We start from the raw sequence: 19,258 nt of genomic DNA, 5'->3' as shown, positions 1-19,258 counted from the left end.
AGTGAGCAATGGAAAAAATCTCAGGTTTCAAATGGAAAGATGGAATACATATCAGACCTTTTAATTTTGATGCTTGTGGGAACAGAAGCAGAAGCATGAACATTTTTAAAGGGATCAAGTGTCTTGATAAGATAGCAGTTGTTTACCTTCACACCCCCATGGCCTGTCTCTCTAATCCCAAACTCTCCTAGTATTGGCATTGTAAGGAAATATTTGGATAGGAAGAGTCCTGTTACTTCAAAGTATGAAGGTGGTAACAATAATTATATCTGGAGTTTGAGGATTCTGTTAGGAACGAAAGTATAAGGAGATAGTAGGCGTTGCTCAGGATCCAGAAAATTCTAGTAGTATAGTAATTTGAAGTTTTGAATGACATTAACAAGAATAGAGCAGTGGCAATATGTGAAGGCACAAGAGACAAACGGAATAATAAGATATTGTTTGGAGCTTTGAAAATACTTGCCAAATTAAAAAAAGTATCCCAACGTATACAGCTTGGTGGTGTTCAGAGCTGACTCTGAAGCTGTTGTTTTAATTTACATTTTAAGGCTGCCCTGTGGATAAAGTGTAGTTCTGTTGTTTTACTCGTTAGAGTATTTCCAAGTTTTATTACCAAGTAGAGATTGTTGATACAATCTGTCATAATTTGGTTGCACATTTTTGGTTAGTGTGTTGGATTGTTTACTGTATTTCCAGTATTGTAGATAATATGTGGTGTTCTAGGAAATTTTAAGCTGATGTGAGATTGAACCAGGTTCTCTAATGCAGGCTAGGGAATTGTAAATGCTGAATGGAAGTCTTTTCCAAACAGGTATCTTTTAGAGTGAAAAACCTGTTCTCCTCACAAGATTATGCTAATCTTACAGCATTTTCCATTGCTACATGAATGTAGCATGGCGTGTGCTGCACAAATAGTGGGTAACACTTGGCTGCTGCAGGAGCTGCTGGAGTCCTCTGGTGGGGGTTCAGCTGATCTTTGCATTTTTTCACTGGGAAGAGCATTTGTTATCAGCTGCCAGTACATTTTATCTGTTGCATCTCTTTTCTGTGATGATGTATAAGCACTGTCTGCTGCTTTTTCTCTCTGAAAAAATTTTCAGTGTATGATACACTTTTCTCAGGCCTCAGTGAACCTGCTAGAGCAGGTTAAGTCAGAATTTATCAAGTAAAGCACTAGGGCACAAAAAGCATGTTTTACTTGGAAGTAGCACTCAACAATTTTCCTAATGTTCTTGAACTCCAGAAGGAGTTTTCTTACTGATAATTTCATGCAAAGTTAACAGTTCAGATATTTTGGTACTCTTCTTTTTCAGATTGGAATGATAGTAGTATCAGTTTGTAGATCATCATGTTGACCCGAAAGAATTGACTTAGGGGACAAGGGGTGATGGTTTTAAACTAAAAGAGGAGAGATTCAGGCTGGCTGTGAGGAAAAAATTCTTTACAGTAAGGGTGGTAAAACACTGGCACAGGTTGTCCAGAGAGGTGGTGAGTACACCATCTCTGGAGATATTTAAGGCCAGGCTGGATGTGGCTCTGGGCAACCTGATCTGGTTCAAGATGTCCCTGCTCATTGCAGGGGGTTGGACTAGGTGACCTTTGAAGGTCCCTTCCAACCCAAACCCTTCTATGATTCTGTCTTGCTTTGTTCCCTTTTCTCACCAAAAATGTTCGACTGCTCTGATCTTATCCAAATGACTGAAAACATAGGAAGTGAAAAACTGTTTTGTTTTCTGGTTCTGGTTATCCCTGGAGCTTCTTTTGAATGAATAAAATGTTCTCCAGCTTGCTAAGGAACATATTTATCACATCACTAAGTTATTTTTATTCCACAATGGAACTCCAGAGCACAGCAAGCATTGTATTAGATTGTTGCTGGTTTAAAGGGAAAATTCAAATAGAAAACCTGTCGCCTTTTATGCCAGTAGTGTTGAGATATACGTGACGCACATAAAATCACATCCCTTGATGAATCTGTAAAACCATGGTCCTTTTTAGAGCTTTAAAGCACAGTTACTGCTTTTTAATTGTTTTCTCTTCTCATCCAGTTTGGTTTGTAGGCTGGTGAAGACTCCAGTAAACTAATATCACAGAAAAGTCTGATGAAATGTTTGTCAAAAATAGTGTCAACCAATATGGTAACTTCTCCTTTAAGGTCCTTCCACCAGAAGAAATACCATTGCCATCCCCTTGCAAACAAAAAGTCTGCCTCTAGTTTAATCTTTCCCCTGATAGCCTCAATTTTGCTGAGTTTACACCCTTATTGATATTTGTGATATGCTTCTTCAGTAATGTCTCTGTTGATCATCAATCATGTTACAGTTACCTATCTTACTAAAAAAAAAAAAATCGCTAATTTCTGCCATTTCACATGTTGTCTTGTTAGCCTTTAGTTGTCCCTGTACATGCATTTCCTAACACTTACTTTACATTTTGACATCCATAGAGGAACCATAATGTAAGTTTATTCTGACCTGTAAAAAGACCAAGCTGTAGTTCTTACAGAGGAAAGAAAGTACCAGCTGGAGACTATTCATGAGCTCACAAATGTGTGTTACATTACTCCCCAAAACCTAGACTTAGATCAAGGTAGAATTCAATAATTCATTTACCCTCTGTTATGAGAGCTGCTGGAATTTTTACTCAGTTCTTGAATTCCTTGCAAATCTGGTAATACACTCCTTAGATCAATAGAAATTAGTTTGATGTTTTCAAAATTGACCTTGTTGTAAAATATTGTAAAATATTACAGAAAAATATATCTGTTTAGATAACCACATCCATTTTACTGAAGCATCCTGTTCTGGTCTCCGCTAGAGACAGGATACTGTACTGCACTAAAAGGGGCTACAGAGTTGGCTTAGCACAGGAATTCTTACTTCTGTCATTTCAGAGACAGCAGCAGCTAAATCTCTTGACAGCTTTGAACGGGTGGCTGTAGGGAGGAATAGGCATGGTGCAAAATCAGATGTGGTTTTGAAAGCATGCACTATCACTAGAACTTAAGATGGTAATATTTTTAAAAGACATAATGTGTGGAAGAACAAGAAATACTTCTAATAGGATAACCTTTTAAGCAATGTTTTTTGGGGTTTTTTTCCTGATAATGCTTTTTTCTTGGGGCTTTACACTACAAAGGAAAGCTAATTCAATTATTTTAAAATGAATACTTTCTATAAAAACCTTCCTGGGGACTCAAAAATCCTGCTTTGAACACTTCAAGGCATGTTGTCAAATATGTAGTTTCCCCTTGTCCTTTTTATGTGAGGTTGACTTCTGTGGTCATCATCTCTGCAGTGGCTGTCAAACTGCATACTTTACCAAGGTGCACTGCAGGATCACTACTAAAAGCTTTAAACACACCAATTAGGAAAAATGAGGTCCATAGTTTCACAGTGCATGGCTTTGGTTCAGTATCTTTCATCTGCATTGTCATTTCTATTCAGCAGAGACACACAGAGATATAAACATATATATATATCTCGCCATTTGTGAGTTGCAGATTTTTTTTACCCTTATCTTTTATCTTTCGTAAATATACAGCTTAAGAGTTAATTCTTAAACTCAAACCTATTGTGCCACTGGTGATTTGTTAATATTGATTTTGAACCAGATCCGTACAGTTTGCATACCTGAAAAATCCCTAAAATGGCTTTTTAGAATATGGAATAGTTGTGTTTTATGCAGTCTTTCAGAAGGAGGTGAAAAGTAAAATGTAGTAAATGGAGACAATATTAAAACTATGTTATAAATATGCAGATTGTAAAAAGAAAGCGATTTTTTGGCTTGGATTTTGAATCCATCTGCCTATTTTTTTAAGTTCAAACAGCAAAACTACTTCTGATTTAACTATTACATATTTGGCAAGCTTAATAAAGGACAAATCAAAGCTAAATCAGGGGTATTTACAACAACCACAAATTTAATCCAAAGTGGGTACTTAAATGCTCATATAGTTCTAAATGATGTTCCTTCCAGATGGTGAATTAATGTAATTTTAGCAGGAAGTGAAGTTGCACAAATATGCAGTATTTAGAACACTCACTGATTTAATGTTTCTGTACCCACCAAGCCACAGATGTTACTTATCATTTTCGTGCCAGTTATCTCTATCTTTCCAATTATTGCATACTGAGGAAGAGGGTTTACAAGGGCAAAAAGGGGGCTGGGAAGAACTAAAGTTAGTAAACCCTAATTCAGATGTAGATAAATCTTTTCTATCTTTGACCTATTTAACCTGCACAATAATAATGATGGTGGCCTTCTTGTGGAGTATCTCATTATGGTTCAGTCCTGTATTATTGCCATTCGGTTTCTGAGTAAAATCTTTGAATCCATAGAGCTGTCTCTGACTTGAAATGTAAATGCTCTGCTGATGCATGCCTCTCAACCAGTGATCAGAGGGAAGGCACAAGACAAATCTCTTGGCTTAAACAAAAACGAGTTCCTGGTATGTTGGTCCAGCATCAGAATGAAGTTAATTCCTTACTGCAGAATTCTATGAATTTGTTGGGCATATTTCAAAACCTCTGGATTTTCTGTGTGTTTTGCAGCAAGGAGAAGACAACAAAGATTATGTGCTGGGAGCTAAAGAGCTGTATTGTAGGTATTGCAGGTGCTAGATTCAGACTAAGATATAAGGAGTAATTTTTTTACTATAAGGATGGTGGGCCACTGGAACAAGTTGCCCAGAGACGTGGTAAATGCCTCATTCCTGGAAACATTCAAGGTCAGGTTAGATGGGCTCTGAGCAATCTGATCTAGTTGAAGATGTCCCTGCTCATTGCAGGGGGGTTGGACTAGATGACTTTTAAAGGTCTCTTCCAACCCAAAGTGTTGCATGATTCTGTGGTATTGAAATTGCTGCATATGTAATGTGTAAGATTAAGCAGTATTTATTTTCTGCTTCTCTGGCTGAAGGCAGAGCTAAGGAGGGAGGTTTGAAGGACTCCATTATTTCTCTAGTTGCCTTTTCAAACATCGATGAAGATCAGAGTGCTGGAGGATGTGCAGCAGCTCTGGGCTGTACCCTGCTGTAGCTGACCAGCTCAGCATTGCTACTTGAAACAGAATCCACAGCTCTATGTCCACCTCAGCCTCCTTCCCAATTTTATCAGAAGTTAAGTGAATGTAATAGTACTTTCTCTAGCATTTTATCTTTGTTGGCCATGCAAGACACAGACCTACTAGCACTGCAAAGGAACTTTGTATTTCTACATGCTGCTTGCCATAATGGGGCACAGTCAAATAGATAGTTTGGCTTTGTATGTTTAATTACGTGTTGAAGACACATGCAGTCTTTGATAGATGTTTGTCTGTTCACAAAATAATGAAAATAAAGAATTATAAGATAGTACTACTAATAATGTGATAACATTTTAAGGCTTAGTTGATTAACATACACTAATTCACAGCAGTACAGGATTTTGTCCAATGCTTTCCACAGATGGCAACAAACACACGTTTTTCTTCTTTGCCCAGGGACTAAAAGGTGATCCTGGTGGTCCTGGTGTGGCTGGAGCTAAAGGAGAAAAGGTACTTTTTTGTCTGTAAAGTTGCATGTACATGTGAGTGTGCATTATGTTATTGAATACATTGCCTTAACTACGTGTGACAAACACCCACTGCTGCCATTTGTGTCGCAAGGGTTAAGGATTGAAGAATATGAATACAGACTAACTGTAAATATGGAAGACAAGTATTCTTTATCATGGCAAATTTTGAAAGGAATTCAGAGCAGGAGTCCAAATTCAGTGTTCTGAATTGCTCTCTGGGTGCTCTGATTTGCTCCCATGGGCTGAACCTGAATGTCTCACAGCATAAACCATACCTTGACAATTTAATTCTGTGAATGTTTTATGCAGTTAGGTGTCTTTACATACGTGAGCTGTCACACTGGCTTCATGGCCACCTTGTGCATGTAAGCTGTAACTTGCAACTTAACATATGCAAACATGTTTTGAAGGATTCCTTTCTGTAAGTGTCCAGGGCAGTAAGCTGTGATTCATTTATGCAGAGGCCTGCCATTTTTTTCCTCATTTAACCTGTGGTGAACTGTGTCCATCTATGCCATTACTAAAAAACAATATTGCTTTATGTATATATTTTCATAATGAGAGCATGTTTGATGATTATACTGAATTTGCTTCTGCAGTGGTGCATATCTTCTAAAATGCCCAGAGGTTTAAATATGTATAACTAAAAAGATTGCTGATTTATTTACTAGTTACTGTTTTAACTAGGGAGATGCAGGACCTCCAGGACCAACTGCCTTGAATGTAAGTACACATAAAACAAAAACAGGAAAAAGAAAATCATTAAGCAATGTTGCTGGTTTTAGCTTATTTGCAATGTAAATACTTTCATTACTAAATTTAAGAGACAAGTCTCTCTCTTTATAATGCTTCTGCATTTTCTTTATGAATTGTGAAGCAGGGAAAAGGGAATTTTGTGAAGAAAATCAGTATCTATTTAAAACATCTTGTTTCCCACGAATGCTAACAGGAATATTGGTTTGGGTTTTTGTTTTTTTTTTTTATTCTGTATAGTTAGTATGGACTGGTTAAGGTGAAAGATTTCCCTTGGTATTTTTGGGGAAAAATATTTTTCAGTAAAAGCTTTTTTTAATATTCTATTGTCAGTTTATTTTATCAAGTACTTAGTTATAAGTGCAATGTGACACGGTATTATATACGTAGAATGCATATTTTCAATTTGACACACAGGACCTATTCTCACAAAGTTAAGATAACGCATCCAGCAGCCAGATAGATGTGAGACTGCTGCAGCTCCTTCCCCTCATGTCCAGCTGGTAGTGAGGCTGAGCGTGCCTGCCCAACAGGCACACAAACACACATACAACACGTACAGACAGATCTGGCCACACAGGTCAACACAGATGGACACACTCAGCACTCCCACAAACATAAACACCACCATCTTGTTACCCTCTCTGGCTGATCATGATCATGGTCATGGTCTGGTACTGAGAACTATACAATGTGCATCCCCTGAGTAGCTGAGCTGACACACAGCCTAACCAGTAGATGCCCCTGCTCCTGGTCTCTCCACTTACTGGCACAGGCATGTCTGATTATATTTGAGAATAACATATGCTTCAGTATGAAGCATTGTCTATCCAGAAAAAGAGGTTGTAAAATTCTTTTCACACAGAATAGAAAATTGTTCAGTTTGTTCTTTCAAACACTTGCAAAGTTGTATCGTGGTCTCGACATCTATACAATCTTTATGTCTTACAGAAAGATCAGATATACATAACAAACACACACTAAAAAGTGAAAAGAAATGTAATGTTATAATGATGGAAAATCACCTACTAGATTCTTATGAAGAACAATATGTCAGTAACTTAAGGTGGTTTTTGGTTTCTACAATTCTCAGAGGAAAATAAGCAGGCAGGTATCTTCTTTTCTTTCTTTATAGAGAAAGTCTGTTTGTCAGACTCAGGAAGTTGCAACTTTGGTTACTAATTCATTTATTCCCTTTCCTGTAATTTACCTGCAGAAAAGAATATGTGAGGCCAGCCATGGTGATTAGTTGTCTTTTGTCTTCAAGGAAAGACTTCTTGAGGATGGATCTGTCGGTTTCTTTGTGAGGATCTGGTACATGATTGTGTACCAGAAAAGAGAATTGACCTGCAAATTAGTTGTATTCTGTCTACATAGTGCCATAGAGATGTTTTATAGTTTTCTTCCAATGATCTGTGCCCCAAGCATGTACAAAGCCTTAAGGCAAATGTCCCAAAACTGTCCGTGGCAAGTTTTGCTTCATAAAAGTAATAATTCTGTCTGAATCCAAGTAATTTTGTTCGTAACCCAAAGTGAGAAGGCCACCCATTAAGCACAGTCCATTTGGGTAAAAACAATTGAGAATGGTGCAAAAGAGCATGGCAAAAATGGGGGTGGGGAAGGCAAAAGCTCCTGAATTCCCAGGCTGTAGTTCCACAGCATGAATAGCTCTTCCCCCAGACTCAGTGTTATGAACTACTTCTACACTATTCATGTTACCCATATAATCATAAATAAACTTCATAAGAACTATCATTCATAGCGTAAATGATTATACATTGTCTTTTCACTCTCTTCATTTCCAAGACCGTAGAAGCAAGGATCTGCATTAGATTTGGCAATCATTGAGGGGTGTAACCAGAGACCCATACTGTAAAAATAAATTGTACTCTAAGGTTTCAGAATTAAGTTGCAATGTTTTATGGTACTTGGTTTTGGATTATGAAATCTAAATATCCGCTATCTTAATTTCCTAGATACAGATCATAGAATCACAGAATGGTTTGGGTTGGAAGGAACCTTAAAGATCATCTAGTTCCAACCTTCATTGTAGGATTGTTACTGCAGTAGATGGTTTGGAGTAGGTCTTTCTTTGGATAGATTCTTACAGTCCTTGAAAGGATTATTGAAATAAAAATAGGATACTTCTGAAGATACAGGAAAGAGAATTAAGGAGGCCTATTTTTCTGTGTGCTCTAGGACCATAGAAAGGGTTTTTTGAGCACTTCTTATGTAAATGATGGAAAAATTACTACATCCATTCTGACAGCAGCATCTGGATATGTTAGAGCTGTTTTCAATGCATTCATTGTCTTCAGTTGCAGTTGTGGACACTTAGCTTTCCTAAGAATCATGCTCAGAGGTGAGTAGTATGCTAACAAAAATCTGAAGCTGCTTTCAAATTGACTGAACTTACTCCTTCTGTACCTTAAGTGATTCACTTTCATAAAATGGACTGTCAAAAAATTACATTTCTTTGATTATGAAATGCTGTGCAAATGTTTTAGTTCAGTTGGTTCAGGCACAGCAAGATGTCTTTGCGTTGGTACACCGACTGATGGTTGTCTTCATGCTTTTCAAAAGGAAACATTTACATTTTAGGAAAGCAGACACGGGTCTTCAGAGGGATGTTATTAACTGATGTGCTGAAACATTTTTTTGCATAGCTGCTGACTGAGAAACAAGGGTGAGTGTGAATTGGTTTAGCAGTTCGAAGACAGATTACAACACTGCTAAATATATGGCCCAGCAGGAAGGCTTTCTTTCTCTGCCACTGCAAATAGTCATGCATTTCTGTTGGCAAGAGCTAAAAGATGAATGACGTGAATGGTGGTGGCTTGGGGAAAATCCAGTCTTCAGAGTTGTTTTATTTGTGTGACTTCTGTGTGGCCATGACTCTTTACGATACATAATCATGAAAGGAAGATGTTGTATCTCGCTGTGAATAAGTAGTAGGTCAGATAATATCAAGGTTCATATGTCACTGAATGAGAACTTACTGTGTCAGGACTGTTCATGCTGTTACAGCCAAAATCTGACACCAGTGTTTCATTATGAACCCTGTTAAAGCAAAGTTTTGAAATGTTCCATTCATTTGGGACTCATGAATAATGCCATAAATTTATTCTCCACTTATAGTCATTTTTAGTTTTTCTAATGTGGAAATGGTTTATTTCTTTTTATCAAAAGGCAAAATGAATTATGCTGGGGGATGGGGAGGGAAGAGGAGTGAAAATAATGACACACTGTTAGAGCTCAGTCCAAAACGCATTTGGGCAGGAAGGGAGAGAGTATTGAAAAGGACTTGGTTTTGCTCAGACTGGATGTCTGGGCCTGGGTCATCGACCTTCTGCCCCAGTTCAGTTGCATATTGATATAGGTGTGGAATGGTGGCATTACGGAGCTCTGCTGCCCTGTGCAGGTCTTCTACTGCTGTGCATTTCCATGGAAATCATACACCAGTGGGATAAGCTGGAGAAGGTCTCCCGTATGTGCTGGCTCAGAATAAACTAGAGCATCAGCAGTGTTGTGCAGAGCCAGAGCGTTCTTCCTACACACAGACCTGCACCATGGTCCTGTCCTCAGTATGGAAAACGTGAAAGTGGCAAAAGGCTGAGACTGCTTCACTGCAGTCATTCCCAAACAGCTGACTGGTGGTCCTTTGGTCTGTGGAGAGTTGTCTGTAGGTAATCTATGGATGTGTGTAAAAGTAAGTAGTAGAAACTTTTGGGTTTTCATCTGTCTGTCATTTGTACCTGTGAAAGTCTAAGAGGTGTCTGTGACCCCTTGTATAAAAGTGTTCAGGCATCCCCGACATGTAGGGAATCAATCCTGTGCTGCTCAGAAGCACAGTAAGCACGCTTTGCCCTCCAGCATGAAGAAATGCAGAAGAGAGTGAAGTTATTGGTACTTGGAGGAAAAAGATGTATTTTTAAAAGTGTTCAACTGACAGATATAGCCATTACAGTTTCTGTGAGGAATGAGGGCTACTTGAAGGCAGTATGTGCGGCAGAATTCATAAATACCCAGCAGCTGAAACAACTTACCAGGTGGATAAGCATATGCCAAACTGCGAAACAGGGGAAGTAATACCACTGGTTCTTAAGATGCAAAAATAATTTTATGAGCTTGAAATGGACATTTCATAGGTCAGAAAGCGCATTCCTCTGAGAAAAATGTGAGCTGTGAATACTCATGTTTGATGTCAGTTAACACAAAATCTCTGTTGAAATCCTAAAGCCTGCGCACTTAGCAAAACATCTCGCAGCAATGTCAGAGAATTCAGGAAGAATTTGTGTTTGCCTGACTATACATTTCTGCGGTAAATAGAGATGGGATTAGAATTGCAGCCCATGTGTTTCTATACATTTCTTTAAAGCAGGTATGGAAGTCTTGTTAGTAGAGTTTCATCTTTTTGCATGATGAATTAGAGAGAAAAAAAGGAACAGCATTGTAGCACAAAATAAGCTAAGCTGTCAAAAGAAATGTATGAAAAAAATGTATAGGCTTTATGTAGGATCCTAATGAAATTAGTAATTTCAGCAGTACCAAGTATGTTTGTGTGATTCATGCATTATTCATATAAATACATTTTAGTGGCTTGGATCATTAACTTTTACATATATGTTCATATTTAAGCACTTCTAGTAAGAATGCAAAGTTTTTCTGTTTTCATGGACTCCGTTAACACTACATAATTCAAGATACATGTATTTATTTTGTCTCCTCAGTTATGGTGGTAGTTTTATGGGAGTAGTCCAAAGTCATGATTGATTCTCATGCTTTCTATATGCTGTCTTTAATTTCTCTGGTATGTTCTTTCTGAATTGCTCTGTAAGTATTAGAAAGCTCTTTAGTACTTTTCAAGTCTTACAATGCGTGCTGGGAATGTAGTTTGAACTTTTCTCCCTAATTATGCCCACTTTATGCAGACATATAGTCTTTAGAAGTTTAAGTTCCTTGATAAATATGGTAGCCAGGAACCCTTCAGAGAATAAGCAGGAGGGGTTGTACTGCTTTGTGACGTGGTTTTGTCAAAATGTGGAGTTTAGCGGCAGAAGCTGGGGACTGGTTTCTGCAGGGGCACAGCTGGCTCCGCAGCTTGCCCGCTCTGGTATCCCCAGCCTAAGCCTGTGCGTGCCGTGTCAGAAGAGTGACAGGTGAGGGAAGGTAGCGCAGCCATCTCTCGTAAAATATATGATAACTATTCCTCTTGACACTCGATATGCTGCTTTTAGTTCCTGAGGAAAACAAGCGCCCGTCCGTCCGTTCCCGTGAACCTATCCCTTTCAGGAGTTATAAAATAGTCATCCAGATGGCACCAAGTGTTTACGCAGAAGCAGAGGCTTAAGTTGGTCACAGACAGAAGTCCCCAAGACTTGCTTACTAAGCAGATAGTTGGAATATTGGCTCCCAGGTCTGGTTAAATTGAGCCGAAGGAAGCTGGTGCACAAGTGCAGCTTGGAGGTGGCTGTGGGAGGAAGGGGCAGATTCAGGCCTGGGCAAGCTTCACCGTCACTTTTGGCTTTCCCCTCCCTAAACAAACATTAACAATAGATTATGCAGCTTTTCCCTCAGAGCTTCAGCAGTTATTCATGTAAAGCTAAAATTCATTTGATGCAGTACTTTGGTCATAGTGTAATTATTTGGCATTTATACAGAACTCTGAAGTGGAGGCGTTTGGTATCCTGGCATTCTTGCTGTTGTAATGGGCAGCAGTATTTTGGATGATTCTTCCTGAAAGATCATGTGCCAGGTTTTGCTTATCTTGACTTCTGCACATGATTCCTTTCTTGTCCCACAGTGGAAAAATTATGTCATCTGAATAACTTGTATTTCTTAGGAAGGGGACACACCCTCCCACATTAGTAAGCATCTCAATATTATCCTCTCTTTCTTTTAATATAATGACATAAAGGAGAGCAATTCTAGTTAGCTAAAGAAAGTAGAGATAGAACATCATATTTTCCTTCTAAATATATTCTTTTCCTACACATCCTCCTAAGAAAAATCAGGATTTTATCTGCTTGAGTTGTTTTAATGGAGTTGTATTAATTTCATGAAAACACTGGACTGTTCAGTTGTTTTGCATGAGATATAGTGATCTTTAACTCTCACAATATAACTTGCAAATATTCTCTTCTTTAAAAAATGCTTTTTAAGTATCCTTTAGCAGATCCTATTAAGATTGCCCTTGTAGTAAAATAGAAGATGTTTCAGCAGTTTAGTCTGTTTTTCATCTTCTTGATGCAGTAATACTGATGCAGAAGGCACATGTGAAGATTGATGTCTTAGCCTCACAGAAAATTTATTTTTCAAAAATTCACTCTGCTAAATTAGTGTGAATGTGATTTATATGTCTTTCATTAGAAGAATGATTTGAGAATAGTCCTATATGCAGTAGACATCAATGCAAAGAATCACTTCAAATTACTCCTCAGGATTTTAAATGATACTTCTTTTGCTTAGAAAATAATCCAATGTCTATTAAAAGTACTACGTTCATAAAGTGTGAACTTCTGTGAAATTACTTTTCTAATCTTCCTTTGACATGATTGTCTCTGAAGCAAAATAGGTTTCAAGTTAAGTTACCAAGAGAGCTACAGAAATGACCAACCCCAAAGCATAATGAGATCAGTGAGGAACATATTTTCTGTTTGCTTCAGTAATAAATTATCATGAAAATGTAGCTGATCGTGTTTTCTGGCAGACTGAGATACTTCTGCTAAATGCTGTTTCCTTTCCCACAGAAGTAAATGGGTTGGCAGCAGTTTTGAAAGCAAAATTGTGGCCTATTCCACTTTGCACCCCCAAGCGAAACAGTATGGTTATTGTAGCAGCAATAAGAGGCCAAACATGGGGTACAAATCTTTCAGCTTACCATCTCAACTTGCGTCAGTCAGGATGTGAATGAGACCAGGTCATGTTAGGAAATGCTAAAGGTAGCGGTATTTGACATGAGTGGTAGTCTAATTTCCCTCACGAAGTGGTAATACAACAAGAAATCAGTCATCTGTCTGTGACTTTCCTGTGCCATTTTTCCCATTCTAGCAAAATTTTATAAGAGGGAGGTATGTCTGCGGGCTCTGTGGGTTTCTGTGTGCCTGGTGATGGGCAGTCAAGAAGAGGAAACCATCACAGTCATATTTTAAGATCTCTTTCTTCCTCACCCTCCTGTTTGGGCTTCAAGGTAGAGCAGGAGGACAGTCTTAGCAAGTGAACTGGCTTGAAGGTATCAGGGAAACCAACACTGTGGCCATCTTAACTGCAGGGAAGGTATTTATATTTTAGCTGCTTTGTATGCCAAGGGTAGTAGCCCATTCTTACACAAGAGGAAGCCACTTATTTCCCTTCAATATGGTCCAAACAGGCCAAAGAGGAAAATATCCTCAAAAAAGGATAGAAGGATCATAGTGACAGTCATGACCTGCACAGTAGAACTTGTCTTCCAGTAACACCTCCAGATAAGTAGATGAATTTAAGACCTAATTGAACCACACCTTGAGGCATTCTATCTGGGCTGATGAGACATCCTTGCATTAGAGCAGCTGCAGCAGTATTTGAGTGGCTGGGGAATGCTCTTCAAGTCAGTCAGGCTGTAGCTCTTTGTCATAATCACACAGTATTATGTGTTATGTCAGGAATTTGGAAATCCATGGTTACTCTTTGCCTGACTATTGATTGTGTGATTCTATGCTGCTCTACTTGTGCATTTTACAGAAGGATCATTGTATGTGTAATTCATCAGTTTGACAGCTTTTCTTTATCCTGGTGAGAACTGTGCGTTGAAGAACTAGGTCAAGCCCCTACAGTGGGAATTGCTCACCTACTCGCTTGCAAAAAGATTCAAGTGTTGATTTTGTTTCAGTAGAGCTATACCTTTCTGTTTATAAACATACCGTTTTCAAATTGCCTAGCCAAATCGTGTCTGTTATAGCTGGGTCTTTTTGAAGTAGCAAGTTTCATCATTATAAAAGCTTGCGTATTCAAATGGTTAAAAAAGGACCTATTACATTATCACAGGTTGTTTCTGCATACTTAATCTCATCTTTGTCTCTGTCTCTGCTTTACTCATCTCACTGAACTACATAAAATTTCTTTCTGTCTAGTAGTATTTATGCCATGAAATCTGAGGTCATGTGTTTGCTGGAATTCATAATGAGGAAAAAAATGGATGAGAGTACTTTGTGTGTAGAACACAGAACCCATTTCAGCAACACTACCTATGAGGACTTAAGGAAGTTGTCTAGCCTTCTGCTTCAAAAACTAAGAGCTATGTTTTGAAGCAACTTTCAGAATACCAAAAATATGCTTACTTGGCATGGGCTATAAGCTTCTGGTGGAAGTAATACAAATAACAACTCTTCCACTTCAGCTGGGATTTTGTTTTGTTTAGTTTTAATTCACCAAGAGGTCACAATAAACACTTTGCTTTCATTCAATTTGTTCTTAGGCAGTTACACTGAGCTATTAAATTTATGAACCAAGTCTCCACTATGTCTCCGTGGATACTTGGCAGGATGCGTCAGGCATTTAAAACTGTTTTTGTAGCTGCAGGTTCACATGACAGGATTTTAGCCCTTCTGATAGCTACATGCCAGCTAATACACCTTAAATTGATAGCTTATGAAACTTAAAACAGCTTCACTGGCTGAACTGTTTGCTGACTTTTCTATCACTTCTGAACACATTTTTCCTGTACCATCTCAACTTTAATAATTCTTATTAGCTTTTGATACTTGGAAAAAATAGTAATGGTTAAGTATTAAAATGTTAATTCCTACAGATATTTTCAATGACATGCAAGTTCTTTTAAAAGCTCGCTTAATTCTACTCTAGCATTTTTTAAGTCTGTCATTTTTACTGTATTCCCTCAACTAAAGCTTACTGTTAAGTTTTTATGATATTTTGTTTAAATATCTGTCAGCATGTGCTTCATAGCATGCTTGTTTTTCTTTATCTAGCTTCACAACCAGCATCTTGCCTCTTATAAAGGAATTCACAAGTTTCGGCTCTTAGCTTCAGGATGTTGCACAATCCTCTTATGCCTGCCTGTGCATCATGTTTTGTCTCTTTTCGTAGTCATCCTCACTCATCATAACAGATTTTCCAAGTTTCAGATGCACCTGAGCCCCTCTCCAGCTTACTGACATTTCCCCCGCGCAAGCTACATGGTAATGTTTGAGACATTTCTGCTTAATGTTCCTCAGGTTCCTTCAGGCACATCATTCCAAGGGTTTGCCCGGTCCATGACAGGTACAAGACCTCAAGATTGCGTATGTTATTTTAATTAGCTTCTACATGAAGTAGGTAGAAGGGGGTACCACCTTCCAGCCTGAAAGGTAGCCTGGCAGAGCCAGGAAAATCCCATGCATATTAGGCCATCTATAAGGATACGTTATATTTTCCTGCCAGTCTGATGCCACAGGAATAGGCTGTTCTGATCTCTCACTTGTGCTGTTCCTGCACCTCCTTTTGCTCGTCACCAGAAGCATTCTCTTACTAGTGCAAGACCATCAGGGTGACACAGTTAATCATTTTAATTGCTTTGGATGTTGTTTACTTGTGGAAATGGTATGTGTAAAGTAGTTTGCCTTCTGACATAAATGCTTTCAACACAATTCATGGTATATCCCATGAGGCCACATCTATGTATTCAGTCTGTATTCTGTCATTTTCTGTCTGCAGTGGTGGGCTCCTTTGGTGGGCTTTGTCTACCCACTGTGCCATCCAAGGTTTGAAGTAGTCAAGAGTCATGTTTTATCTCCAAAGGGAAATCTCCAGAGCTTACAGGAATAAGTCTTAGTAGACACTTTGTCTGCCTTCCTACAAATACGTACTAAACTGTTACATTCATTGCCCAGTTTTACAGGAATTCAGCAGGGAATGTTTCATTTGTCCCTTTAGATAGATTTCACTGTAGAGAAGTTTTATTTTTCATTTCTCCTGCAGGTTTCTTCTTCAGTTGTTTTTTCAGGATCTCATTTAGTGAATGCTGAACAGGGATAGCATTGCTAAGTCATTACTGCTGCCAGACTGTTACGGTTTTATAGCCGTGTTAGTTAACATGGCCATGTTGTCCTATCACTTTTTAAACTGAAGATCCCACTGAAGTTAGTGTGAACTTTTACCTCAGTTTCAATGTCAGGATGTGGCTCCTGGGAAGCCGGGTAGTCCTCCCTGCCTAGTTACCAATTGTAAGCTGCTCTCCTCCCTTTCCTCGAAGATAAACCTGCTTATCTCGTTTCTTTTTCTTGACAATAATATTGTAGAGAGAAGAAAAAGAATAAAAAGTAGGTCTTGGACAGAAATGTTGGCTATTAATTATCATTATTGTGCAGTTACATTCTTGTGTAATTCTTGTCCCTTTGGAGCTGTATTGTACAGATATGTGAGGCTAAGTATTTCCTCCTCCATAAAACAGATGTTATAGGTTTTCATCTCATTCGCTTGCATAAAGTTGTCACCAAGAATGAAATATTAACAAAACAAAACTCCACCTCTTCCTGAATTCCCAGAATTTCTCTACAAAGGTAGAATATTACTAACAATTGGACAGACAGATTTCTCTGCAAGTTCCAAACTACCTCGAGGAAAAAGTAGAGAAGGTTTGCAGAGGTCACATTCACATACTGCATCATGGGTTTGTGCATGTATAAGCTACACAACTGCAATGTAATCAACTTACCGTGATTTATTTGTTGGACAAATCCTTGTCATGCATATTCTAGTTCCATAAACTTTTGGGGAAATATGGAAATGGTGCACGTCAGTTTTGTACAAGATCCTAAACCTTATCTTGTTTACAGTGTAAACTTAAGTGAAGGGAGAAATAGCCTATATTCCTATACAGGGTGCCTACAAGAGGTCTGGAGAGGGGCTTTTTACAAGGGCGTGTAGTGACAAGACAAGAGGTAATGGCTTTAAGCTGAAAGAGGAGAGATTTAGATGGGATATTAGGAAGAACTTCTTCACTGTGAGGGTGGTGAGACAATGGCACGGGTTGCCCAGAGAAGCTGTGGCTGCGCTGTCCCTGGCAGTGTTCAGGGCCAGGTTGGACACAGGGGCTTGGAGCAACCAGGTCTAGTGGAAGGTGTCCTGGCCTATGGCAGGTGGTTTGGAACTATGTGAGCTTTAAGGTTGCTTCCAACCCAAACCATTCTACGATTCTATAATTCTAAATACTGTCTGAGATCCTCTTCTATCTTCACTTTCAAAAGTGGAGAATTGATAAGAATAGAAAAACTCTTGGACTGGCTACCTTTATTTAAGATTTAAGTTGATTAGAATGAAGTCTGACTTCAAACATCACTTAAGATACACGAGGTAGCAGCTTCGGCATGCCCACTTACTTCTTAAGTTTATCTTGGGAATTAGAGATCATAAATAAACTTTTTAGACTGATTTCTGGAAATCCGGACACTTCTTAAAAACATGATTCTCAAGGGGCCTCAGTTTACCCTTGTTGGGGCAATAAATACATGTAATTGATTCTAAATAAGGAGTTGAGAATTTGACCAAAGACATAACTCAAGCTAAAACAATACCTGAGTCTGAGCAATTTAAATGGTTAAGAATTTAATATTTTAATATTTCAAACTCTTAAATAAACTAAGTTCTTTAATTTTGTGATACCCTGTAAGAAAATGCAATATTACATTCAAAACTTTTGGTTTTTAATTATACAAACTAGAACTCTGCAGTGCTTTTTCCTGATCACATTGAAACTCATTTCATATTTCTTGTTGCTATAATGGAAATTTGATAGCTTCCTCGAAGTAATTTAAAAAAAAAAATGTGTTCCAAGGTGACTCATAAAGCAAAGGGGGGCACTGTTCTAAGTACAGAGCTGTGAGTTTATCTGAAGGCTTTATGATTATATCTGCATTGATCAGATATAAAATTAAAGCCCCAAAGCATCAGAAACTGACTGTGATTCAGTCAGCAAAGGCAGATCCTTGCACTGAGTTCAGAAGGAAGGTTGATAAGTCAAGGATATGTTCAAAACACCCAAAGCTCCTGTGCCTGGTCGGGGGAGAGGGCGAGAGAGAAGTGGCTCTGAAGGGTTTGGAAAAGCAGAGCCAGGCACACAGAGGAAGCAGGCCAGGGCTGGTTCTTACAATACAGTGAGCATAAGGCCTTCTGCTATATTTAGTCCCCTTTCCCTCCCTTCCCTTCCCTTCCCCTCCCCCTTCAGTAGCTATATTTGAATTTGAATTGTAGAGTAAGATGTCATTCATTTATGGAACTTATTTTTTCTTTTTTTTTTTCTTTCCTCCGCTTATGGCATCCTAACTTAACAAAATAAATCACTTTTTGTATAACACTGTAATTAAATATGGCTATGCTTCAGTAGTGCTGACTTAGCTTTTCCAAATGATTCAACCTTTATGTGGAGGAATGTGGGTAATAATTATTGTTTGCACTTTTTCTCACACCTGAATAGAACATTATCCTGAAAGAAGTTATGATGAATAACCAATTTTTATTATTAGAAATAAATGCTTTGTCTTGATATCTGGCTCTTTCACTTAGTCTTACTTTTATATAATAATGGAGGATGAAAATAACACTGAATGTTATATTTATTTTATGTTTGTATTTTCAGGGTTTGCCAGGACTAGAGGGTCCCCAAGGTCCACCTGGCAAAGAAGGCCAAAGGGTGAGTAAACTTGAACAACTGGTGAGTGTGATAACTGGCCTCGATGTGTGACTTCTTTCTAAGCACTAATAAAAAATGGGAAGGTAGCAGCTGAGTATGAAGCATGCTGACAACAAACTGAGCTTTGACATTTGATGTTTCTCTTCAGTTGAAGGAGATTTAACACTTTCAGCCATCTAAAATGTTTTAGTGACTGGCAGCACAGATGGAGATATTGTCATTTGTGCAACATGTTTCTGCTGTAATGTTAAGTGAAAGAGTGTTAAAATTGCTCAGAATCTTTCGTTTT

General features: G+C 38.3%; 1 protein-coding gene across 8 annotated transcripts in view; it reads left to right on the top strand.

Moving 5' to 3' along the window:
• The window catches only part of COL19A1 (collagen type XIX alpha 1 chain), a 189,847-nt gene that overhangs the window by 89,980 nt on the left and 80,609 nt on the right, over positions 1–19,258 (top strand). For all 8 annotated transcript variants that reach the window (XM_030490407.1, XM_030490405.1, XM_030490403.1 and 5 more), the window contains 3 exons: positions 5,482–5,535; positions 6,243–6,278; positions 18,916–18,969. In XM_030490407.1, the coding sequence (XP_030346267.1) occupies positions 5,482–5,535; positions 6,243–6,278; positions 18,916–18,969 (144 nt within the window). The remainder of the gene's footprint in view (positions 1–5,481; positions 5,536–6,242; positions 6,279–18,915; positions 18,970–19,258) is intronic.

This window comes from Strigops habroptila, chromosome 6, assembly GCF_004027225.2.
Source record: "Strigops habroptila isolate Jane chromosome 6, bStrHab1.2.pri, whole genome shotgun sequence".
In the NCBI taxonomy this organism is placed as follows: Eukaryota; Metazoa; Chordata; class Aves; order Psittaciformes; family Psittacidae; genus Strigops; species Strigops habroptila.
This window is presented reverse-complemented; position numbering and strand designations above follow the sequence as displayed.